The following is a 26,093-nucleotide window of genomic DNA, read 5'->3' on the forward strand; positions in this document are numbered from 1 at the left end:
AACTGAAAGAGAGTAGGTTTAAATTAGATTTTAGTGAGAAATTCTTCACTGTGAGGATGGTGAGGCACTGGAACAGGTGGCCCAGAGAAGGTGTTTATGCCCCATCCCTGGAAGTGTTCCAGGCCAGGGTGGACAGGTCTTTGAGCAACCTGTTCTAGTAGAAGATGTCCCTGCCCATGGAAGGGGGATTGGAACTGGGGGATCTTTAAGGTCTTCTCCAACACAAACCATTGTATGATTCTTTGCTGTTATTGTTGTTGCTGTTGGGTTTATGCATTCTTTTTGTCCTTCTGATTTTTAAGCCACCAAAAATGACCAGTCAGACTGTCATTGCTCCTGCTTTGATAGCAAATTTCCTAATGATGTCATTCAAACACTGTTCCTTTTGGGACTTTCTCAGTGACCTTCTCTTGTGCCCCGGCAGCAGTGTGTCCTGATGAGAAGTCCTCATGAGTGGATGACCCCTAAAAGCTGAGGATGGCAGCTGGGCAGAGGTCTGTCACTGGGACTGGGCAAGGTTGTCAGTGTGCAATTTGGAGACGGGTGCACTTCAAGGCAAGGTTGCTAACTTAGTACTTAATACAGGCTCCAGGAAAGCTGAGGAAGTTCAGGACCCAGAGAAATACCAGTCACTTTTGTCCCTGTGTCTGTCAGTAGATAAGGTTTTTTGCCTGAAATTCAGAGGCTGGCCATGCTGCTCACCTGGGCTGCTGCTGCTCAGCTGCTCGCTGAAGGAAGGCGCAGAGACCCACAGGACTCCTGGGCTCTTTCCCAGCATCCAGTGGACAGCAGATATTGTGGCTGAGTGTGAGTTTCGGCAATCACTGTTTGAGGCTCATTTTCTCTGCCTTAAATCGGGGTGCTTCCCTCAGTGTGAGACTTTAAAGTAAGGACGTGACATTGTCATGGGATGTCCATGCAGGCAGGCATGTCCTCAGCCTGCTCCACTGCTTGCAAAATATCTTGGATGCTTTCTGTAAGACCAATTCTGGACCATCCTGTGGAGGGAATTTGCAAACCCTGTGAACTGACTTCCCCTTAATTAGACATGGCTCTGACACAATAAGCCTTGATAGGATTTTTTGCAAGTTATATATATATATATATATATATATATATATATATATATATATGGAACAGCAGTGTTCCTGAAAGTCTTAAAAAAAATAAACAAAAAGTAACAGGAAAGAAGGGGTCATATCTATAGTCCAGGAGACTGGAAGAGCAGCACGAAGGCCCTGCTAGGAATCACATCAGATCCCGCCTCTGCGGCTGCCAGACCCGGCCGTGGTGGAAAGCTGAGCCCCCGGGGAGCGGCGGCGGGGCCGGCAGCCCTCGGGCCGGAGCTGTGCGCCCGCGGCTGCCAAGGGCGGCTGCGGGGTGTCCGGGAGAAGACACCGTGCAAAAAAAACCCGAAGATTTTTTTTGCAAATCCCCTTTGTCCTGCTCCCCTCTCTCTTCGGGGCAGTTTTGGAAGGGACTTTTCCAGGGCTTGCCTAAGCCCCCCAAAAAGCACACGTTCCCCTTCCTGTACTCCTCCTCGAATGAACCTGCTGATAAAAGGGGGGGTTCCTCCGGCCCCAGTGCCTTGGAAACCAGCGCTCGGAGCAGCGGCATGGGAGAAAGCCGCTGCCGTGGCCCCCGAGCAAGCGTGGGAGCCCAGCGCGGGCTCTCCTCACTCGGGCCAGGAGCTCAGGAGCTCAGAAGCTCCGCGGTGCATTTAGCCATCGCCCTGAGCACTTAAACCATGCTGGGCAGCAAATTTTGATGCAAATCACAAGGCAAATAAGTTTGTGCATGGTGCACTGTCCGCCAAAAATTGTGCTGTTCTATCTGTAATTGGTGCACAATTGTTATCAGGAAAAGAAAAATCGTCATTACTATAATTCCTAGCACTGGGTCGGGAGTTGCTTTATTTGGGAAGATCTGTTTTCCTTTGGTTTACAGCTGGTTTAAGGGAGCTGCTTGGACATTGCAACGGGAAAGGTGCATTTGTTACAAGCAGCCCCGCAAATATCTACCGGAGGGAAAAGCAAGGAGAGGAGCAAACGAAATTCAAGAGCCAGGCAGGACCGGGACGGGGCTAAGCCGGCCGCTCCATCGCGGCAGCCCGAAGGTCCGGGGGGCTGAGCAGAGCGCTGTAGAGTGCGGGAACGGGCGCGGCTCTGCCACTCCTCTCCTGGAGCCGCCTTGCCCTGAGTGCCTCATAATTGTAATAAAAACTATCCACGCTTCTCTGAGAGAGCTTTTCATCCTCCCTGGCAGCCGGCACCAGCTGCTGTTCTCCGAGGGATGCTGGAGGTGGGTCGCCGTGCTGGGCCAGCACTGTCCCGCGGCCTGTGCTGCGAGGCCGGGTCTAGCACCAGGCGTGACGGACCGGGGCGAGCTCCCTCTCGCTCAACCTCCCCCCCTCCCCAGCATGTCCCCGTCTCTTCTCCCTCGTCCCCGCCGCCGCGGGCTGTCCCAGCTCTGCCCTGCTCATAAAGGTCAGGGAGAGCCGCTCTCGCCGCGCTGACAGGTGCACCAGCTGCCGCTGGATGCCTTCGGCTCGGAGCTCCCTCCTCCCTGACCTCTTTGTTTCAAGCGCAGGGCAAGGAGGACATTCACAGGCCGACGCACCCCAAGGGGAAATGCCTATCCCGCGGCGCATCGCGGCCCCGGCCTCAAAAGGTCACCTCAAAGGGTCACTGTCGGGGGCAGTCCTTGTCCTGCTCCTCGGACCAGAGCCCGCACGCTTGGGGCGGTGGGTCCGTCCGGTCCCGTAGCACATTCCCAGGACTGGGGGGCGATACCCAGAGCGGTATCTCGCATCCCGAGGGCTCCGCTGCCCCACCGAGCGCCCTGCCCGCCGCCTGCCTCAGCTGCCGTGGGTGCTGGCGGGCAGCATCCCGCGGAGCCCTCGGCAGGAGCCGCGGGGCGAGCTCGGCGTCACCGCCCGGAGCACCAGCGCTTCCCCTGAAGGCAGAGCCGCCCTGCCTTCACTGCGCCCGAACTTCTGACTTACGCAAAAAATAGCCCCTGATTTCAGAGGCAGTTCTGGTAAGGTTGCACGCAAAAGGAAAGTATCGAGCAAATTAATAACAAGTGCATATTTCCCCGCTTGAAGGAATTTACAGATAGCCACCAGGGATGACATATTCAATATAGACATCTGATCTGATCTGATTGATCTCCCTGATCTGTCCGGGGTGCTTGGAAGCGGGACGAAGTGAGCCGCCCGGCTTTAACGTCTAAGCCAGTCTGTGGTACTCAGACCCGGCTCGGCCCGGATCGGGACACGGTGCCAGCTGGGACGCGAGGCGGAGTGGGGTGCGGAACGGGGTGCGGGGGGAGCGGGGGCCGCCCCTGCTCCACCTCCCCATTGGTCCTTACGTACTGGCGTCACCCGGGGCCCCGCGAGCGCGATGCCAAAAGAGGTGATTTTACGTGTTTTTCTGGGAACACTGGGGAAAGGACGGGATCGAAGGGTTACTGCTGCTCCGGGGACCCCTGGCTCCGCTTTCCTTCCGGACAGCGCAGGGCACAGCCCGCCGCGGAGTGGGCCCAGCCGCCCTTCTCCGGCCGCGGCAGCCTCGGGGTCTGCGTGCAGGACAGGGTACGTGAACGCCCTTCGCTGCCCGCAGCTGGGCGCGAGCTCCACACTGTCTGGAAAAGAAAACAAAATGTAAAAATTAAAATAAGAACCAAGGGAACACAATTATCGTCTGGAAAGCCCTTGCGGCCCGGAGCAGCACCCTAAGGCACCTTAGGGACCCCGGAGTCGTGCGAGCAGAGCAGGCGGTGGTTGCTCTGGCCCCCTCCTGCCGCCTCTCCTTGTACCCCGCAAAGAGAGGGCTGGGGACCCCCTCTTCCAGAGCGGGCACCGGGGCCCCCCCCATGAGCTGCTCCGTGCGCGGAGCGGCAGCGGCGGCAGTCTGGGTCCGGCGGGTCCCTCACCCAGCGTCCGAGCGACCCAGCAGGTGCCCTCTTTGGTGACAACACACAGATTCACAGGCACAGGTGGCCATGTGGATCTTCATGGAACCCTCCGTCCCCAGAGCTGCGGGACGGGCCGCTCTGCGGAGTGGGGCCGAGAGCCGCGGACAGCGGGACCGCGGCCGGAAAGCAGGGCTGAGGGATGAGAGCCTGCGGGAAGCGGGGCTCCCTTGCTGAGGTGGCTGTAAGAGGCAGCGGGGCGGGATCTAAGGAGGCGGATGAAAAAGCTTTGCCCGCACAAGCCCAGAGAGGCAGGGGCTAGCCTGGCCAGCATCGGAGCCTGATCCTTCCTTCTTCCCGGAAAGGAGGGAAGCGGGTCAGCTTCAGTTCTCTGCGAGTGCTTTCGTTACACGAGGAACGCGTTTTAACAACATTCGATATTTATTCCCGAGGAAAGGCTCAAAAGAAAGGACAGCAAAGCCCCCGCACCGTGCAGCTCAGGCCCCAGCCGGTGCCCGGCAGGAAGCAGGAGCCAGAGTGCAAGGCGGCAGGTACCAGTTTAGGTCACTAAGCAAGCTCCACTTCTGAAATAACGATGCAGCCTTCATCCCGCTGGGGGAAAAAAAAAATATATATATATATATATATATATATATATATATAGGGGGAGATTAGCACGAGTACTTTTTTCCCCTCACTCCCCCCTTGCAGTGGTGTTATAAATAGGTCGCCTTCAGATCTCGGTCCAGTACAAAAGGAGCCCGCAGGTCTGAAGTGACCACACAAACCAATCCGTTGGGGAAATAAATTCGAAACAGTTTTCAAGAGCAGGGCTCTGCCGAAGTGCCAGGAGGGAAGAGTATGAAAGATCTCTCCTCTCTTGATCCCCCTCTCCAGTGAAATGACCCCGCTCCCTAAACCGAGGTATTTCCTCTGGGGTGCTGGATTCGGCACCCCGGACTCCTGCCGTGGCTCTCCTCAGCCATCCCCCCGCCGCTCTGGCTGCAGCCATCGGGAATACAAGGAGGACGGCGGAGGCTTGAGGGGACACCCCTCAAGCCGCTGGTTTCCCTCGGCGGTGACTGGGAAAGTGGGGAAGAGCATTCTTGCCTCCTCCCCCCGGCCTCCTGCGAGAGCCGGGCTCGTCCCAGCAGCCGTCCCGCCTGCCCGCTCCTCGCAGCCCTGCGCTGCCGCGCCCGGTGTGCAGGGAGCGGCGGAAACCTCTGCCTTTTCCCTCGACTTAACACAAGCCTGAGTGTTTAAATCACACAGGAATAAAGATTTATTTTTCTTCCAGAAATCGAAATGCAGGATATGCCCACCATCGCCTGCGCCTCGCTCCGGGTCCTCACCCGGGAGTGACGCCCGCCCTTGCCTCGGCGGAAAGGAAACAGCTCTTCGGAAACAAGCTAGTCAGAGCTGCTCTGGGCTGTCCCTTCTCCCTGGGGTGTCGCCGGCAGGCGACACCTGGAAGGCCCGGAACTGCAGATTCCTGACGATTCCCGCATCTATTACTCGGTCGGTGTGAGCTGCCGTCCATAAAGGCGGGACCGGTTGGCTCTCACACGGGCTCCCGCAGCTCGCGGGGAGAAGGAACCCTCGGGCGTGACCTCTTCCGAAACCAACAGGGACCATACCTGAAAATTGTCTCGATATAAAGCCCATTTACACATGGAATTGACAAACGGTTCCTACGGAGCGCAGACCTTTCGGCCGCTCTTTTTCCCTTCCCTTTTGGACGCATTTGATGCACGGACAGGACAGGTTTGAGGTCACTCGGAGGAAATATGATGAGACCGTGTTTCAAACGGTGCGCATCCCTTTGCCCCTTGCTCTGCGGATCGTGGTTCCCGCAGTCGAGAGTGCGGAGCGAGCGGGCGGGCAGGACTCCGAGGCCGGACGGACACGGCCGTGCCGGCTGCGCCGCGACACGCAGCTCCATCGCCTCGTTGAACGGGAGGGCGGCTACAGGCTCCCTGTGTGCTTTTGTACTCGCAAGGCTCCGCTCCCGGCTAACGGGGGCCGGGGGAATCCCCCGTCACACTTGCTGCACTCCAAACCTAGCCCAGCTAAACGAAAACAGTCAGGAAAAAAGTGATTTCCCGGTTATTCCCCCCCACGCCCGCTAGATCGCCAGGTATTTGTGTACATCCTTTCCCCCGGTAACGATTCCCGAATTAACCTTCCGCTTCTAGGGATGCAAATTGGCTCTTAGGCAGAGGGTTCCATTGCTGTCCTTTCCGAGGGCTGCGGATTAGCCCTGATTTGAAGTTAATGGATTTTTCGTTATAATTTAATGCAAGGAGGGGCTAGCCGAGACTTCGGACCAAAGGAACCCTGGGCAGCTCTCCTTCGGTTCGGCCACGCTGTACTGCCTCTGCGAGCCGGCACGTTGCAGCGTTTCTGAATAAAAATGTTACATATATATATATTCACACACACGCACACACACACACACACATATGTGTGTTTATAATCTCCAAATCACTCCCTTTAGTTTTTTGCTCTTGCTGTTGTTTAACTTCGCCGAAGAGAGAAAGCCTGAGGCCGAGTGTAATGCTGTATCATCGACAACTGCCCTCACATCATTTCTTTCAGGCTTCTTTTTCGTTCCCTCAAAACACTGCGGGGAAAGGAACCGGGGAACACGTATTTAAAGTGCCCTTCCAGAGTGAGCGATGCTGCGAGTCCGCTGCGGAGGAGCGGGGGATGCGGGAGCTGAGGTGCTCCCGGTACCCAGGGCAGCTGCCCTTCGGCGGAGCCGCTCGCAGGCTGCCGGTACCGGCAGAACGCAGGCTCCCTTGGCCGCCCCGAAGCGGATTTTAGAAAGGCTTTCATGCATTGAGTTGGTTTGGTTTTTATTATGTCGTGGACGAGGGAAAGAATGGGGCCTGCAGTGGGGTGGGTGAGTTTGGGAGGGGAGAAAGAAAGGACGAGAAAATAATTAAGTAGAGGTAATAAAGAGAATAAGGAAGGCAAATCCGCTGAAAGCTTTCTCGGACTAGAAAACTCAGCGAGCCCGGTCCTGCTCTGAGGGAAACTCGCAAAATAGTTTAAAATCTCGTAAATGAATCCGTCTCTGGCTGTTTTTAATGACGACGTCGCTAGAAATCCCTTCTGCATCTGGGGGGCGAGGGGTGGGCGCCTATTCTTGTCAGATCCGAGCTATTGAAAACGGCGGTGCCGGTCTTGCTCGTGGAGCAAAGGCCTGGAGGGTGGCGGTGGCCACGGGCCCCTCCCGAGCCGTCGTCTCGGGGGTCACATTCCCATTCTGCCGTCCCGCTCCCCCTTGAGCCGCATCCCGCTTCCCCGCCCCAGATATACACATACACAGATGAAAGACACGAGTGCCCCCCGCTTTGCACGGGGTGCGGGAAGCTACGCGGGAGAAGGGAGCACACATGGCTCGGGCCCGGCGGGAGCCCGCTGGCAGCCCAGAGCAGCAGCCGGTGCCCCCGCTCCCCGCCCGCAGCCGGCTCGGCTGCGGCCCGCGCTCCCGAAGGGGTTAACGTTCTTCTTGTCTTCGCTTTCTCTTACTCATTTTTTCTTTTATTTCGTTAAACTCTTTTCTTTTCTTTTCTTTTCTTTTCTTTTCTTTTCTTTTCTTTTCTTTTCTTTTCTTTTCTTTTCCTTTTCCTTTTTCATTTCTTCCGAAGAACTGGGGATTTAGTTTGCGTAATATCTTTATTACTGAAAACTTCAAGGTAAGTGAGCAATAGAAACCAGATGTGGGGATGGGAGGAAGGCAGGGTAAGAGTAAGGGGTAGCAGGAGTTAACTGGGGGAGGAGGGGAATCAGGTTGAATGGGGGGTGGGGGGGAAGGACGACGAAAGGTGAGTATTGATTTATTTTTAAGCTCTTTCTGGGTTGTAATTGACCCCTCAAACCAAAAAGGGCTCCTGCCAGCCTCTGTCCCTTTGCAAGTCACCTCTGGCAATCCCAGACGCTTGGTCCAATTCTGTATGCTTGGTGACTCTATTAAAATCCGTCCCTGGTGCCCTCCCGTTTTGGATCCAGTAGTTTTACACCTGAAGAGAGCACGTTTTTAGAGGTAAATAAATAATGACCACCATAAACGTGTGGCGAGACCCGACGGAGAGCTTGCCCGGCTCTGTGCGGGGCGACCGCGGCTCCGCCGTGCCACGGTGGGGAAACGGCTCACAGCACGCTGGCAGAGCTGTCGGCCCTGAAGGGGTTAACGGGCGGGGGGAGGCTTAAAGGCAAATAGCTGCGAGAAAATCCGTATTGCCTTTAATAGAGAGAAGGGGGTCGCAGAGGCGAGGGTCCCCACAGCTGGGGCAGTGAGCAGAGGAGAGAGCGGAGTGAACAGAGCGTGTCACGAGCATTAAATCGTCCCCGGCTCTTCCGCCGGCGCGGATCCCGCACTCATCCCTTCTTGGAGTTTATGTCATCTGCTTGATTTTCTGGTTTACAATCATAAAAATATTGGGGCTGGTTTGTTTTTCTGGTTTGCTTTTTTTTTTTTTTTTTTTTTTTAAACGCAAAATATATGACCTCCATCTTCCCCCTGCTTCCACACACCCCCATACACACACACACTCACACACACCCCTTCCTAGGCCCCCTCCCCTCCACTGTCATCATCTACATATTAATTGGGGGAGAGGTCTCCCTCTCTCTCTCTCTCTCTTCTTTTTTTTTTTTTTTTTTTTTTTTTCTTATGTGGTGGGGGGGAAAGCCCAGAGAAGAGCCTCTTTAGAATGTAGTTTGGAGGGAGACACGGAGGGCAAGCGTATGTGAGAGAGGGAGGGAGGGAAAGAAAAAGACCCCTTTTACTGTGCGAGAACTTAAGGGGGTTTGGAGATCTGGTCAGCTTTCACAAACATCTGAATCCTCTTAGAGCTCCCCGGCCCAGCTGTGAGTGTGTGTCTATGCGAGAGGGAGAGAGAAAGAGTGGCTCCTGGTGCCCCTCCAAGCGCATTAAGGACACTCGGGCCTTTTAATTTTAGGAATGAATGCTGATACTTGTGTTTCTTATTGTGATCCGGCTGCCATGGATTCCTACTACAACGCAGCCTCCCAGGACACAGAAGGCTCCTCGCCTTTTAGGGCATTTCAAGCAAGTGACAAGTTCAGCCCTACTTTCCTGGCCAGCAAAGGACAAGGCTTTGGTGACAGCAGCACAAAGTGCCGGAGCCGCTACAGCCAGCAGGAATGTCAGTCCCTGGATGGCAGCGTGCAGGCTCCCGGCTCTGCCGGGTCTCCGGCCTCCTTTAACAAATACCCTCCGCAGCAGCAGCCGCCGCACCTCTATATGCAGCGAGGCCCCTGCAAAACCCCCCCGGACAGCAACATCAAGCTGCAAGAGAGCAGCGGCCACAACGGAGCCCTGCAGGTCTCCTGTTACGGTGAGTCCTTGGCGTGCGGCGGGGAAGCACCGGAGGCGAAAGCGGAGAGAGACTCCCGGGCCTGGGAAGGACCTCCCGGGAATGTGGGGGGTGGCTGCCTGGCATGACAAACCCTACCGGGGTCAAGGGGACCTTGCCCGGCTCCGGCGCGCAGCCCCCTCTCGCCGCAGCGGGGGCCGCCGTGCCCCAGGAGTATCTTCATTCCCAGCCGGGTCTGGAGCCCGCGATGCCCGCGGGAAGCCGTCCTTCCCCCGTGTCCCGCTTAGCCCTGATCTTAGTCGTAGTTTCGGATTGCGGGCGATGCGCTCCCGCAAAGCGTTAGCTCTGGTGCGATGCGGGGAGCTCCGCGCAAACCGGGACGGAAACAGAAAGAGCGGAGCGCCGGGCTGCGCAGTGTACTCTCCGCGGGGACCGTTTTCCGCAGAAAGAATTTCTGGAAAATTTCGCCGAAATCATCATTTTCGCGGTAACGGCCTCTCCTCTCTCTCACTTTCTCCCCTAATTGCCACTCCCCTAATTGATTTCTGCCCGGCTGCAGATAACCCCCTCGCATCCCCTCCGTGGGTCATTAGCGGCAATTAAGACACTCCCTCGCGCTGTCGCTCGACAGCGCAGCCGGGAACGGGGGCGCTTCTCATGTCGTTTCCGACCGTGGCTTTAAAAGGTTTTTTCGGGAGGTTTCCGCTGTATCGTGGCAGTTAGGGAAAAGCAAAACAAACAAACAGCTCCCCCTTAAAACAAACAGAAAAATTCAACAACGAAACAAATAAACCCCCCCTAAGTTTTCCTTAGAAGAAAAGATGGAAATGAAAGCTCTTCCTTTCCTTCCCGGTGATCTCTCCTCTGGGCAGAGGGACTGTCCCGGCCTAGATTCAGAGCGCGTCTCCGCTGACGGGGTCTCATTCTCGATGCGTTAGTCCCAAAGGCAAGGACAAGTATAGGACCGTGTCTCCAGGGAGACCCTAAGACGGACAGTGACTACGGACTGGGGGCACGGAGGAGGTGGAAGAGGTCCGGGTCAGGCCAGCAATCCCATTTCTAGGCTCACGCCGTCATTTGAGCACTCTTTGCTCTCTTTACCTTTTTCCTCCATCTCTAAACTTGAAAGAGGGTAGAGGCGCCTTACTTCTGCCTGTCTCCCAAACCCCGGCTTGCCAGGTCACCTTCAGGCGCCGTCCCTCACCCCCGGCTTGCAGCTGAGGTGTCCCCGGATCCAGCTCCACAGCCCCAGCTCCCCCACGCACGGGTGACTCCCCTTCACAGGAAAAGGACATTAAGTCCTCTCCACACAGCCGTGCCCGGGAGCCGCAGGCACAGCCCAGCTACGCTGCGCCCGGACGGGCTCCTGCCCGGACCCGCACGGTCCTTCCCGCTGCCGGTGGCACAACCATCCTCCCGCGCGTGTCTCCTCACCGGCCCGCGCAGTGGCATGAGGGCTCTCTTTGAGGGCTGCTTGCACACATTTGCTGGCCAGAAATGACCGTCTCTTACGCTCCCTCTCTTTCCCTGCCCTTTACCCGTGGGCGGACAACCCCCACCAGAGCCAGGCCCGCTCCGCATCCGCGGAGGCCTTCTGGGGCCAGCCCGGGCTCCGCGGGAAAGGACACACGGAGGAGACCTGCGGGGCTCGGCCCATGCAGGAGGTAACCGGTCCCCGCTCCCTCTGGGAATGGGATCGCAGGTCAGTCTCCCGTGCCTTCCCCGCCGCCCCGACATCCTCTCCTTTGCTAATCGGCTCTCTTGTTTTTGTAGGTTGCAAGGCCCAGGGCGCCGGCATAGCCTGTGATGACACATCACAACCCCCCGGTAGAATCACACGAGTTTATTGCCTTCCTGACACCGCCGGGGTTCCCCTGCTTTATTTTCAAGCGAGTCTCGGGGTTCTCCTTCAGTGGGAGCCCCGCGGCGGCGGCGGGTGGCCCGGCCCGGCCCAGACCGCGTTCGTTGTGAGCCCCTTGTGATGTGGCTGGGGACGGTGGGCTGTAATGAGAGACACATGGTTCGGCAAGGATAATTAATAGCAATAGCGATAATAATAGTGCTTAATGGTTGAAGAGAGAGACTCGCTAATAACAGACAGATCAGGGTTTCGCGGAGCAACTGCAACATCCATAGGTGCCTCTCCGCCTTTTCCCAAACCGCGAGACCACCGAGCCGAGCGCAGGAGTTGCGCCCGTGGAGCCCCCGCGAGGGCCGAAGGGACAGGGAAACCTCCGAGTCGGGGTAGATCCCCTTGGAGCGGGTGAGCCCGGGCCAAGAGAAAGCCGCCCTCGTTCCCTGCAGCGGGCACAGGCGCGGTCGGCCAGCGCACACACGGCGCTCCGGGCGGTCAGGAGAGCTACCCGGAGGGGTTTGCTCGGGAAGCCGGGGACAGGCGACTGTCCCACTGCTTCCCGCCGACACCCCGCCGCAGCTTCGGTGCTGGTGCTGCCGTGCGCGTTGTGCGGAGGTGAAGGAGCGCGTCGGGGACCGCTGGCTGCCCGCGTCCCGGCTGCCCGCGTCCCTGCTGTCCGGGCCTGAACAGGGTGCTGGAGTGGGGGTGGGACGCCGTGACCGTAAACCCCTCAATTTTAAAAGCAACAATATCCCAAAAGAAGAGGGGGAAAAACCCCAACTAAGCAAAACACAAACCGAGGCCAACAAGCAGGCAGGCTCTCCAGCCAGGCGATACACAGGCGGGCGGCTCCCTCCGCGTCCGTCGCTGCGGCGGGGCCATCGCCCGGCCCGGTCCCCTCCTGGGGGGTGCTGCTCCCCGCACGGCGGCCCCGCAGCTCTCGCCTCCGCCTTTCCCCTTGTCGCAGTGGGGCCCGGGAGAGCCCGGAGCCGAGCGGCCGGGCCGGCGGGGCACGGCGGGCATTCCGGGTGCCAGAGGGACAGGGTGTCCCCTCCTTTTTTTAGTTGCTTAATTTCATTTTATTTCTTTAATAAACAAGTCTTTTTTTAGTTATAAAAAGCCCGAGCCTGCCATCTATTGCTCTCGGCTTCTATTTCTAGATCTAAGACCTTCCACTGCATTGTACGGATAAATATAGGCCAGGGAGAACTGCGGCCGTAAATACACGGAGGACACGGACGGCAATCGTCGGAGCGCTTCCAGGCCGGCTTCTGGCAGGGACAGCGGCACCGGGCGGCCCTGGCTCTCGGCCGGGCGCCTCGCGGCCCCCTCGCAGTGGCGGCTGCCAGCCTGTCACTGCGGGGTTCCCGGCATGGCTCCTTCTGTGCCTACCGCAGCCCGCTGCCCCTGCCCTGCGACGGGCCGGCAGCCTCGCACTGCTTACCCCGCGCTCCCTGACTCGAACAGGGGTACGGCTTGTTCCACAAACAGGCACGGGCAATGAAAGCCGAATTCTTAAAAAACAGTCACAGAATGAGAGAATCTTCAAGGTTGGAAGAGACCTTCAAAATCATCTAGTCCTGAGAACAGGTTATATATCTTGGCTTAGGAGGGGGAAAAGCTTTCGGATGATTTATGTGCTGTAGTAATCTGACTTGCTATTTCTACCGCGTGGAGCTGAAGTAAGTTATATTTCTTGAAACATATGTATTCACATACCTCTATACACAGAGAAATGTATACGTATATTGCTGTCTAGAAATACCGGCTGGAACAAAATCCTTTCGGGAGTGAAGGCGAATGTGATGGGGATGTTTGCTCAAAGGAAACAGGAGAAAGGAAACGGCTTTCTCTGACAGAGGAAATTCTTTAAGTACCCCGTTATGCAAATAACGACCTTTTTTTTTTTTTTTTTTTAATTTGGCTAGCAAATAAAAAGTGCGGCCGTAAGTGCGTTATTATTTGAAGTACAGAAAGCCACTGATGTAGGAATCGGAGGCTCGCTGCGTGCTTTTTAAATTGACACTTTTAATGGTTTTCTCCTCCTCCTCGTTCCCTGATGTAACGCAAGCTGCAGGCACGGCAGGACCGAGCTCGCTGGCGGTCCCTCTCCGCCTCCCGCGAGAGACCGCTCGCTGCCAGGCGCTCGGGGCTCCCCGCGGCGCCCGCACAGCCCCCGCCGACGTTCAAGGCTCCGCGGGGTTCGCCGTCCGCCGGGGAGGGCCCTCTTCCCCCGGCTTCCGCGCCCGGAGAGGAACGGGGGCCGTGTGCTCCCCTTGGGACTCCCGCACGGCTCCCCGCCTCGGGCGATGCCGCGTCCCCGCACCCGCGTCCGGGCCGCCCTGCTGAGGATCTCCGCAGCAGCGGCTCTGCCAGGAGGGGATGGCGGTCCCTGCCCCTCGCCCGCCGAGAGGCCGGGGTGCAGAGGGCTTGGGGAGGGGTGTCCCGAGCTGCGGCGGCCCTTCGGTCCTGCCTCCCTTTTCCTCTTTCATCGGCTTTGATCTCGGCTCCTGCCCGGGCTCCTTCGCCGCGGCCGAGAGCGCACGGGGGAGGCGGGCGGGGTGCGCGGCCTCCCCCGCACCTCTCTCCGCCGGGGTGGGGAGATGCTGCTGCCCTGATCCCCGCGGGGAGCAACAGGGAGTATAAAGGGGAGAGGTGCGCGGGAGGCAGGCGTGAGCGGGGAAGCGGGGGAAGGGAACAAGGGGAGACGCGATCCAAGCTGGCATCAGGGAGCAGGAACCGGCCAGCGGAGCCAGGAGGGCGGGGAGGCGAGGCGAGCTCCAGGGAGCAGGGCGGCAGAGCCGGCCCTTCCCTCCCGCTGATGTGGGACCGGCTGCCCGGCGAGGCTCGGCCGCCGGCTCCTGGCGTGCTGCTGACGCCGCCCTGGCAATAGCCCTCTCTTTTCCACAATAGGGCCACCAGATCTGCCATTCAAGGGTTCCGGCACCCTCCCAGGGAGGGGAGGGAGCTCTCGCCAGGAGTTTGGCTAAGCCTCTGTTTGAACAGACACTCGGAGGTGCGGGATCTCCTCCGCGGAAACCTGCGGGATTTCCTCAGGGAGCCAGACGCGAAGGTAGGGCTCACGTTCCTTACCCCTAGGGCCGCGCAGGAAGGTTTATTCGCGGCTCTTTCCAAAAGGTGTTTCGCGCTTCTCTTGAATTGGACGGTAGAATTGATAGATCTGGCTGGAGGCTTTTATAGGATTCCTGACCCGAGCTGTTTATAACACTCATGTGTCAAAGGACCGGGAGACTCCCTCCCCCTGTATCCCTGCCGCTCCCTCCTTGCAGGAAGATTTCATTTCTCACTAAAGCTGTTTATTTTCGACTTGTCCGCTGCCGATTGGAATTAACTCCGCTTTAGCCCCACACTTCAGCAGCGCACGCCTGTAAACCCAGCAGGATGTTACCAGCAACAAGAAGGTGCGGAAAGAGAGAGAAAGCGTCTTAAAACTTTTACTAGTCTTAATTATTTTGAGAACAACACAGAGCGAAACAGACAAGAAAAATACTGATGTAGAGAGAGATTTGGAGATGCTTATTTGAGTGCGTTTTTTTCCTAAGGGTTTGGTGTAGGAGTCCTATTAACAATATATGCTGATGCCAGATAGCGCAAATGAGCTCTGTGTGTGTTATCTGGAGCTGCAGGCTGTTTATTTTGTGCAGCCTTTTGAGTGTACATTCAGTGTGGTTGCATGACTAACTGGCTGGAGTGATTCACTGGCTGCTTTATGGGTGACTGCTCAAAACAAGTTGTGAATCAAAAGAGATTTCTTTGGCTGTGGTTTCTAACCTCCCAAGTTAAATGCACCCACGGTTTAAGGGGAGCTAATGTGCAGACTTCAATCCCTCAGATCGTGAGGATTTATTCATTTTCCAAGCCCTGCGTTCAAAGCCATGATGAGTTTCCCTTGTAAGAGGGAGGTGGTGTCTGAGAGGCTCGGAGCCAAGGTCTGCTGCTAAAGGACATCTCCAGACCTGTCCATTCAGTCACCCTAGTTCCTGGTCCTTTAGCCAGTTTTGCTCCCCGGAGTCCTTAAGATGCTTTATTACTCGTTCAGGGAATTTTTGTAGCTTAGCAATTCTCAAGTTAAAAGTGTGAATGTGTCTTGGAGCAGTAAGAAGTTTTTATTCTCATTTTACAGTTGGAAAAACTGACACTTGGAATACCCGAGTGGTTTGTGCAAGGTGAAGCTGTGGCCACTCAGTGGCATCAGTGTGACCTTTGCAGGGCCGTGGCTCAGGCAGAAAGAAGCACTCAGCCAGCTTGAGAAGGAGCCACTGCTGGAGTCAGAAACTCACAGAATAGAGGTCCCATGTGTGGTTTTGTAGGGGCTTTAATTTAGGTTTCTTGACAGCCATGTCCTTATTCTGTGCAAAAAGCTGTAAGCAATCATTGTGTTCTCATATCCTCGGATTTTTTGGTATGTAAAATAGGCTCAACCTGCCAATCCACATTAATGGTCTAATCTTTAAAAAGTAATTCATCAGCGTAGGCAACCTATATTGGCCAACACAAGATATGAGTTGTACTTTTCAGAAAATGCCGAGCAATTCCTGCCCCAAAAGTCATATGTTTCTGAGATACTCCTCCTACACATCTGAAAAAAAAAATCCCATCTCAATTGTTAATCATGTTGGAAAGCGCAGATCTAATATTTTTGGGTAGATACATTTTCAAATGGAAAAAAGAGATAGCTGTGGATCAGGAGAGCCTGAGTGGTAATGCAGCTCATACAGAACCACTGTGACTTGAGAAACATTTACTAAGAGATGCATGGAAATATTTCATATTAATAAAATGTCAGAGCAACTTGTCATAGTTACATGTGTCTCAGCAGCCTCAACTTGTAAAGGAAAGTTCATAAGTAAAGGAGGAAAGCTACTTACATATAATAAATAAATGACCTCCACTTTATTTTCTGTGTATGTTCAGATGATTCAGTGTTATTATACATACTGGTGAATCTGCTTGGCCATATTTTTTGTTCATGCTTGTAAATCATATTTTGACTGTCACATAAGTAGACACATTGTGAAAGAGCAATTGTGATCACCATGATAATTCTAAGGTCATTTTTTGGTCAAAGAGAGGAATCAATGAGAAATAGGGTAAATGGATGGAGAGAGGAAGAAGAGATGAATGAGGAGAGGCAGGGTAAGAAGAAGAAGAAGAAGAGAAGATATCTTGGATGGGTAATAAGCAGTGACAGACTTGGGATTATTATGGAAGGTGGTCTACAACAGATTTTATAAACTATCTAACTATGAACCCACCAGTATAAAATTCTTTATATCTCCCTTGAGAATATCTGTGATTCAACATTTTGTAGCTGCTGTCTTCAGGTCCCAGCAGGACTTAGTCATGACAAGTTGGTATATCATGAGCTATGGTCTCTCATCTGCACTGACTGAAGACTGTTGCATTATCCAACTCAGCACTAAATGTCTGTTTAAGTCTGTTTGTATCTAATTTTTTTTTTTAATGAAGATGCAGTTTAAGTGTTATCCTTTTTACATTTAATCTGCTTATTGGAAACAGATGGTTGAATCAGTATTATTTCTAAACATATTATTTATTAGTAAGAACTAATAGATTCATTAGCTGTAAGGCAGTGGGTGAGCTGGTGGTGCAGCCTGAAAGGTAAGCTGGTTTACTCGCCAACAGACTGTATGCTGCCTGCTGAGCCTGGGTGCAAACTCTGTGGGACTTCACATAACAGCCACCTTTATTCAGTGGAAGTCTGAAAACCCTACAAAACCAGAGGGCAGGGAGTCAACAGCACCAAGGCCCATCACAGAAGTGTTATCAATGGGGAATGAGGAAACCAAGGAAGAGTACGAATGATTTGGGCAGACTGGTGTTGGGGGGAAATAAAATAAATTTGAAAAATCTCAACGTAACTCCTATCTGATTGCTGTTCCCCATCTGGGCTCTAGGTGCAAGCACTGCTGCTTAAAAGAAATATCTCGTGTCACATCAGTTCCTCCCTGTAGTGGAAGCATTCCCCTCGGGACTTTGAATATTGACTGACTACTTCACTTGAGAGCTGTAACATCAGTTTTGGGTAGGATGCTCTTTCCAAAAAGGGAAATGGGGAACTGTATTCATTCTTTTGATGCAAGAGAGATCAGATAACAAAAGTGCTTGCAGGTATCTAATCTATTCAGGAGCAGTGGGAAATGAAAGAAATTCACACCAGGATAAAATCAAAACAAACCCAAGTTGTACAGTATGCACAGGGAAAGAGTGCAATATAGAGAATTTTCCCAGAAAGGGTCAAAAACAATCAGAGAATGACTCTGTTCTGGGACAGTGCTCAGAGAGTTCTGAAGCCCCATCTGCAAGACCGTGACTCTGCAAGGTGTTGAGAAATGTGTGTGACACAGGCCAGAAGTTGTTTTACAAAACAGGGGAAACAGGAAAATATTGCTCAGGCCAAAACCTAATACGAGACCTGTGCCACAGCAAGGTTTCTGAAAGAAAAGAAAAGCACTTCAAAAATTGTACTACAGGCTCAGAAGGGTATCAGTCTGCTGGTCACGGAGCTGTTCTCAGGCTGTTGGGTCTGCCAGGTGGGGATGGGTCACCTGAGAGACTGGTCCTTCCCAGTGTGTGTGCACAAGCCCACAGCAGCAGGGCTTTCCTGTCCCAGGGATGTCACTCGAGAATTACTGCATGGGAGGCTGATGCACGTCCGCTCCCACTGTGTGGCCAGCTGGAAAGGGGAATGGGCAGAGCCTTGCTCTGCAGAGCTTGTTCCCAGAGGGGAGCCCCAGGCCAAGCAGCGAGGCAGGGTATGCCCTAGAGCTGGGGCCACAGTGCTGGTCTGCAGCTCATGAGGCAGCCAGACCTTCTGGAGCACTGTGTGGTTCTTTCGCAGCCTTCCCTGGGATGGTGCATGCCCAGGCCTCTTCCTGGAGCAGAGTCAGGAGCACAGCTGTGGCAAGGACCCATAGCTGAGAGCTGAGAAGCCCTGCACTATAGACACAACCTGGCTTATCAAGATTTGGTCTGAACCTTCCTAAGCAGATTGGAGCCAGATATCACTCTGAGCTAGACAGGACACAGCCAAATGCTAGAAGGCAAGAGGAAGAAGAACCTACCTAAATTGGCAGAGGACCTGCAGACATTTTGTGTTTCTCACATCTCCAGTGAGGACTTCCAAGATAAATAGCCGATGGACCAGACAGTTAGACAGAATGTGCAGAAGGCCAGAAACACCCCATGAAGCTGTGGGATTTATGGCAGAGCTTGCATATTGCATTTCAGCTCTTGAACAGAAGTTGGAAAGCTGCTACTGGAAGAGAAGGAAGCTGGTTGCTTTATATAGGCGCGAGCTCTTGCGCTAGAGAAATTAGTATTTCCATCCAGATCATACCCTTTAGAAAAAGGGATTTATCAAGGATAGAAAGAAATGGGGTATTGGCTGCAACATCAAACATGAGCACAGCAACTCAGTTAACTGTGGCTCTGTTGGCGAGGGAAATATCCATAGAAAGGGTTGTTATAAATACATGGCTGGTCAGGACAGAGCCTTATAAAAATCTACTGAAAGGCCCAAAGTCAGCTCAGGAAAAATAAGAACCTGTAGCTGCACATGCAAAGCTGGGTGATGCTGGTTTTAAGTTAGAGTTGAAGCTAAAATAAAGCTTATTTGTGCCTAGGCTTGGATATTAAGTTGGTATCCAGAGAACCCTGCTGGTCCCTTGTGGCCTTTAATTCATTTGGTTTTGTGGCTGGTTGTCCTGAAAATCCCCTTTTCCTTGGCCTGGGTGGTAAAAAATGGAGTTTTTGGTTGAACAACCTTTTTCTCCATTTGTCAGCACTCCACCTCAGAGGGGTGGCAATGGGAATAGCCAAGTAGCAGGTGAGGGATTTATCACCTGTGTGATTTACAGGTATCACAGGAGCTCATTCAGGTGTGGAACTTAAAGATGAAATGTTATATAGGAGATGGGAAAATAAAACAACTTGTGACAAGCACTCTTGAGAGCTCATTATCACCAAAACACTCAAAAAAGAGGTTCTGATGTTTTGCTGTGATGTCTTGAAATTGAAAAGTCCTTAGTCATGCCATGTGAGAACTGGTTTTGATGAAAATGCAGACAGATAATGGAAAATTACTACCAGGAGGTGGGATACTATTCCAGCATGTGTTGTCGGTCTAAAGTGAGTCTCCAAAGATGGGGAGAAACCCTACTGCAGTTGGTCATGGAAACCAGAGAGGGAGATGATAGGACAGAACAACATGTAGCCCTCACCCTTGCATGGGTCTGAGGGAAGGCAGGGGCTGAGGAAAATGTCCTTGTTGGCAAAAAATGCATACAGCAGACTGGACTCCTGGGATCCAGGAAATGGCACAGCATAGCCAAGGTGGGAGATGAGCTAACGCTGAGCATACACATCACTGGGGCTGGGACCTGGTCAGTCCTGAAAGCACCAGGGCTTTCAGACTGCGGTGTTTTCCTTCAAAAACATGGCTCATGTGAAAGAAAGAGGTTTGAGCAATCTGTTGATGGTGCCTGCCTCTGTGGGCAGGCCCTGAGCTGTCTCTTTGAGCTTCCACACAGGTTTTTGGACCTCATCAGCTGTCCTGGTTAGAGAAGAAGGCCAGCAAGAGCTTTGCTGTGTGATACATTAACCAGAGGGTGCTTGTGTCTTACCATTACTAGATAATATCTGGGATGTGCCTTACTCGGCTCATTTTGGTTTCTACAGTGAATATCTGGAGGTGAAAATGGCTTTCATGTTAGCACAAGTCCATCAAATACCGTAGCATGCATCTCCCATCCCCTGTGTACAGCAGCCCTCCCTCAAGAGACCGAGACAGCAGGCACTGCACAGGCAGCCACCAGACCCTGAGGTACAGCTGGGATGTCCTGGTGTGGGGTGAGCCCTTTAATAGGAACCAATGATGTTTTATAAACAGGCTGTCCTGAGCTCCAGGCTGCCAAGCTAAATTGAACCCAGAGCAAGGTGAACTGCTGGAGAGAGGCATAACATGCACCCTGGGCAAGCTCAGCCAGGAGCAAAGGGGCAGTGCTTCCCCAATGTCAGGGAAGGGAGCACAGAACTGTCAGCCTGTCTGTCCTTGCAGGGCACTGATCCTGCTCCTGGAGGCTCAGCTGAAGGCTTGCCAGGATTACAAAAGCTCCACATGCCCCTTGTGAGAAGAGAAAGCTACCCTGACAGTGAAAGGAGAGCAGCCAGGCATTTTCAGGGCTGAAGCAGTTTCCATTGAACACAGCTGGGGGTGCCTGTGGGGTCGGAACAGCACTGACACAAGATCACAGTCACCAAAGACTAGTTCTGCCAGTGCCTTGTTCAAAGGCTTTTTTTTTTGGTGCAGATACCTCCCTCAGCAGGGTAGCAAGAAAAAAATGAGACTACATCCTTTTTTACCTCCTTCTTCCACAGTGTGCAGGAATGAAAACTCTCCTGTTTCATCCATAGGTGTAAGTTTGCAAGAGCAGAGTTCATGGAACTAAGGGGGAGTGTTCCTCAAAAAGGCTCCTGGCGTCAAACAAGGTGCGATTAAAAAAACCAAACCCTCGCTTGGCAACCTTGTCTGCTTTTTGACTCTTTTCAGACTAGCAAGGCAAAAGCCCTCTGGTAATGGTGGGAAAGCTTGGAATTTAAAGATGAAATGTTTTATAGGAGATAGGAAAATAAAACAACGTATGACAAGCACTCGTGAGAGCTCATCAACAAAACACTCAAAAAAGAGGCTCTGATGTTTTGCTATGATGTCTTGAAGTTGTAAAGTCTTTAGTCAAGCCACGAGAGAGCCAGTTTTGAGGAAAATGCAGACAGATCATGGTAAATTACTACAAGGAGGTGTGATACTTTTCTTGCATGTGTTGTATTTCTAAAGTGGGTCTCCAAAGATGGGGAGAAACCCTACAGAGCAGTGTCTCCTGGAGACCTTGCTGCCATTCATTGTCGTTGATGTTGTTGGGCCTTTGCCTGAGATAGAATCTGCCAGACAATATTTGTTGGTAGCTATGGATTTCTTTAGAAAATGACCTGAAGTTTACCCAAAAAGGAACCAAGAGGCTATGATAGCAACCAAGCTTCTAAGGGCTGAATTTTTCACCATATTTGGGGACCAAGACACAAAGAGCATGCAACAAGGCAGAGGCTTTGATGCTGAAGTATTTCGACAGGTTTGTCAGATGCTAGTAAAGGCAATAGGAGGTATCCAGCATCCTAAAGATGGTAGGGAGGAGAAGCTTGGCTGGTGCTGAGAGAAGGCATAGAGCCAACTGTGGGCCGCCTGGCCTGAGATGCCTCCATTTACACTCCTTCCTCTCCCTGTGGTGCTCCTCAAGGTTTGGGTACCTGCCCCATATCAGCATCTGAGAGACTTCAGTGTGTTTTGCACAGCACCAAAACCCCATGAGCGTGCAACTGAATCACCCCCCAGACACTTCACAAGAGAGTGACAGAAGGACCAGGACTGATCCAGCCCTTTGTCTATTCTGTTGGGTTTTAATGACTTTCAGTGCAAAGGGAAAGTGCTGTCTCACCCCAGTTGTCCTTTTCAGGCATTAGCCAGGAAACACAGCACTGTCCTTGTGAGAAATTCCTAAATCTGGACTATGTAAGTCTGGCCTATCTGGAGTCTGCAAAAATCAAGTGGAACAGCCTAGGTTTTTCTAGAGAAAATCTGATGCAAATATTGCCTCAGGCAATGTGAATGTCCTCTGATGTATGCTTTTGTGTGTTAATCTGGCTGATTGCACCTCCCACAGAGATGGAGATATTAGGAGCCTGCAGCAGATAAACCATGGGCTGTGGCACTGACCACATACATCCATTAACACGTAAGAGTCCAGTGGGTCTGGCCAAGGAGAAGTAATGAGGGTAACTGAGTGGGTCCTGAAAGCCAAGAATACAGCCAAGGTTGTTGGGTCTGGTAGAAATTAGTTCCCCACTGGGGAAAAACAGGGAATGGCCTTATTTAGCCCACAGATTTCATTAAAACCAAGAACTTTGCTGAGAACTCCTCCTCAGGATTTCAAAAGAAAAGGGAGCAGCAGCTGAAAGCCTGTGGTGGCATCTCAGTGGGAGCAAAGTCAATCCAAGCCCTGTGAAAACATCCCAGTAGGAAAATGTGATATGAGTGTGTAAATAGCTACACTGGTTGCTCTGGCACTTCCTCCCTGTCTGCCTGCCATGAGGTAGGTCCACGGGTCTGGGTTCTTCTGGAAGGAGTCTGAGCAGGGCATGTTTTTGCAGGTATGCCTGATATGGTGAGCAAAGCAGTTCCCTTTTGTTCAGTCCTGTGCCAGAAGTGTTAACACAGTGGTGTGAGCATGGGCACTGAAGACTGCCCAAAGCACATCCCAGAGCATGCCTGGCCCAGGTGGCAGGGGAAAGCAGGGCAGCTGGCAGCATGACAGTGACAGCAATGTAGCACTGTGGTTGAGGTGACCTGCTCCTCACCCTATCCTTTGTCCTGCCCAAAGGGATGTCAGACCACCCCCTTTCCAGGCAGGCAGTTCTGCTCCACAGCCTTCAGCTCTCCTGGGCAAAAACCATTAAACAAAAAGCGGGTACACAGGCTTCCAGACTCTCCCTGCCTGGTCATAATCTATGAAGCTTCCTACTGCAGCATCCAAACACCACAGTCCATCCGTTGACAGGAGACAAAGTGACCTTTCATTTTCTGTTTGTCAGATCATGTTCTTGACAAAGTTAAAAACTCATGTCATGTAGTCCACAGTGTACTACAGTTTGAAGCAAATTTGACTTTATAGCAATTTATAAGCTTCAGCTTCATAAGATGAAGGAGATGTCAGTGGGAAGAACAATGTGCTTTAAGCCAAGTCAGGAAGATGTGTCTTTGCTTTGGAAAACAGAGGACAGAAGCAGCAAATACTCAGAGGGTCCCGGATGCCAGGCAACTGTCTCGTTACCAGCAGGCAGAGCCCAGGGCGGTGCTCCCTTCTTTGGGATGGAGAGTTTCCTCTAGCACTAAAACCTTGGCTCTAAAACCCTGGCTTCTTGGAAGCTACATACTCGTAACTGCGTTTGCTGAAGGGGTTTTGGAGTTTGGAGTTCTATTATTTACATCTGACTGTATATTTTCTCCTGAGAGTCCTATAAACCAAATGAATTGCAGAAGAAATCGCACATTCCCACACAGGCATGTTTGTCTCTCATGAATCCGAAAAACTGTGACCCAAATGTACTGTGAGATAGTAAATCTGAGAAGGCAGTGTGTGGGAAGCCTAGTCTGAGATGAGAAGGAAGGAGAAAGCAACCCACTGCAGCCCCCAGCATCTTTCCCTGCAAGCACTCTGAGCCCATGAGCTGGAGATGCTTTGGGGAAACAGAGGCCAGCTGGTGCCTAGTGGTCCCACTAGCTCCAGGAGCCCTCAGACACTGGAGACTGAAGTTTTTATCTGTTCTTCCTAAATTTCAAGCTTTCCAGACCCTTGCAGACAGGCTTGTTTCTGAAGAGAAAAGGAAGGCAGCTGGTGAAAAGGGGTCTTGCTTGCTCTCATCTAGGAAACTGAAAGAGCATGTACCTTTCCAACCACTGCTTTCCAGGGGTATTGATTCCAGCCCATATTTTCTGACTGTGTATTTTATTCTCCTCTCTAGGCCATCCTGTCTGCAGCCGCTCTTTCCATCTGCTTTTAAGGCCTCCTGCTGTTTCCCACCCTGCTAGAAAAGGCAGCTTTTAAGCACTGAAGCTCTGCTTGTGGCACTGGCATCATGATGTCTCTAGGCAGAGACTTTCTGAGTTGAGTTCCATGTCAGCATGCAGCCACCTTAATGGAGATGAGGTATCTCCCAAAAAAAGAGGTCCCCTAAGGAAGTATTTTGGGAGACGGGGCAGGAGGGATGAACACCCCTTGTGTTTTATTTGCAAATTGTGAGCAAGGTATGAGATTTTGAGGTCTGTCTGGGATGCAGGATTGTTGTTGGCATGATGTTTGTGAGTAATCTTTGGTCAGCAGATTGTGAGTGTGTGTGGGTGAACTGGTGCAAGGAGCAGGCAGCTGGAAGGGCATCTGTGGTGGTGAGTGGAAGGTAGGACACAGTGGTCACAAATGATGAGTCTTTGTTCCCTGATTGGATGAGCACCTCTGGCAGAAGCAGGTTTCTGGGACAGATATTCCTTTTCACAAGTTCCTAAAGATTATTTCTGTAAATGTTTGCTAATGTTTACTTCACATTTGTAGTCACTCATGTCAATATGATCCCGTTCTGGAATGTTAACTGGAAGCAAACACAAAAGTGGGCATGCACCCAGCTGTCTAATTTAGGCTGATTTTCATGGTCATTATCTTTCATGTAATCATCTAGTTTGGTTGAGAACTAGTGATGCTCCAGGAGTTCCTCTCCTTCCAAGAGTCATGATTTTTTTTGTTTTCTGTTAGGAAAATGTGTTACCAGAGTCACTGTTGTTTGTGTCTACCGCCTGACACTTCATACCACAATCCTGCATCCAGTTTCTTCTAACTTAATCAAAATTTAACAATCTTGCCTAAAAGCTCCCACAGCAGTTGTTTGCCTCTGGCTGTTTTTATAATACTTTTTTTTTTTTTTTTAAAGTTCTTCTGAATCAATTAAGCCATTTCCAAGAATGTAACTAAAACTAAGCACATTTTTGTTTTCTCCATGTCAGGAAAAAAAATCTGATGATGACTTTTTTCAGAAGTTCTGCTGCACTGTGCTGTGGAGCAAGATAATCAGATAATAATATAGTGGAGCTAGGCTTTGGGTAGGAAATGTGCTTTGTGCCTTTCCTCTGAAAGATCATTCAACAACTAGCCATAAGGAGTTGTGGTTTGAGCTGTCTCAGTAGAGACACCTTTGATTTTCACACCTAAAGACACTGCAGATTTCTCATGTTTTAGGAGTGTTTTCAGCCAGGTCTGAACTTACTCTGATTGCAGTGGCCATTTATTCTGGTAGATGGTCCAGCCTTGCTTGGACCCAGACAATGAAGGGGAGCAAAGGCTGGGATAGGATAAGGAATTTTGATGTGGCAGAAATTCGTTCTGAAGGCTGAGGAGTGTGCTGAATTGAATGGCGGTTTAGATTGAATGAGGGTTTAGATCTACTTGGCCAAGACACAAAGGTTTTGCATGATTCAGGGCATCTGAGAGACACAGGACCTTCACCTCCAGGCTGCAAAAACATTAGACAGTGCTAAGTACTTTTTAAAACTCAGGCTTAGAGTGTGTATTGTGTGCCTGGTGGCTCTGTGTCACTTTGCCATCTACACAACACAAGAAATAGCAGTGCCTGACCTCACCGGGCTTGCTGTGACTCGGGCATCTCTGTGGGACCCTCTGGCACAGCTCGGTGGATGCTGCGGGGAGCCCAAACAACACTGCTGACAGGGTGTGGATGCCATGCAGTAAATAATGATCACCTTCCAACACTGGATGATGATGAGAAAAGTGTTCACCATAGAGAGGGATCCAGTGTCTGTGATCCAAAGACCCAGAAAGCAAGAAGTATTTAGCTGGAGAATATGCGCAGAATGGGCAGTCACTGTGGGAATGTGGCTCACCAGGCACAGTCTGGGAAAAGAACTGACACTCAGAGATGGAGGAGAAAGTAAAGGTCAAATGCTCTTGGCTCATGCAAACCTACTTCTGGGTTTTTTCAGTTGTTTTGGGTTTTTTTTTTTTAATTTCATTTTTCCCCCCTGGTGACAATTATATGTGTTGCAAGGTGAAGTAGTTCTCAAGTGAAATGAAATCCCTTTCTCTGACCTCAGAGTGCATAGCTCTCTGAATTACTTGACAAGAACAGTTTACCCTTTGAGCAATTAATGACTCCCCTTTCACAAGTAAGAGCATACTTTTGTGGATGTTTTCCTTGCTCAGTACTTAATGGAATTTTTTTCCTTAATAACTGTCATTTGACCTGCATCTTGGGTTCAATCCCCATATGGGCCATTCACGTCAGACTTGGACTCAATGATCCTTGTTGGTCTCTTCTAA

General features: G+C 52.1%; 1 protein-coding gene across 1 annotated transcript in view; it reads left to right on the forward strand.

Annotated features, from left to right (window-relative positions):
- Window positions 1-8,887: 8,887 nt before the first annotated feature.
- The window catches only part of ALX4 (ALX homeobox 4), a 38,436-nt gene continuing 21,230 nt past the window's right edge, over window positions 8,888-26,093 (forward strand). The window contains exon 1 of the mRNA XM_041460030.1: window positions 8,888-9,284. Within this exon, the coding sequence (XP_041315964.1) occupies window positions 8,888-9,284 (397 nt within the window). The remainder of the gene's footprint in view (window positions 9,285-26,093) is intronic.

This window comes from Pyrgilauda ruficollis, unplaced genomic scaffold, assembly GCF_017590135.1.
Source record: "Pyrgilauda ruficollis isolate IOZ18807 unplaced genomic scaffold, ASM1759013v1 scaffold14, whole genome shotgun sequence".
NCBI classification, from domain to species: Eukaryota; Metazoa; Chordata; class Aves; order Passeriformes; family Passeridae; genus Pyrgilauda; species Pyrgilauda ruficollis.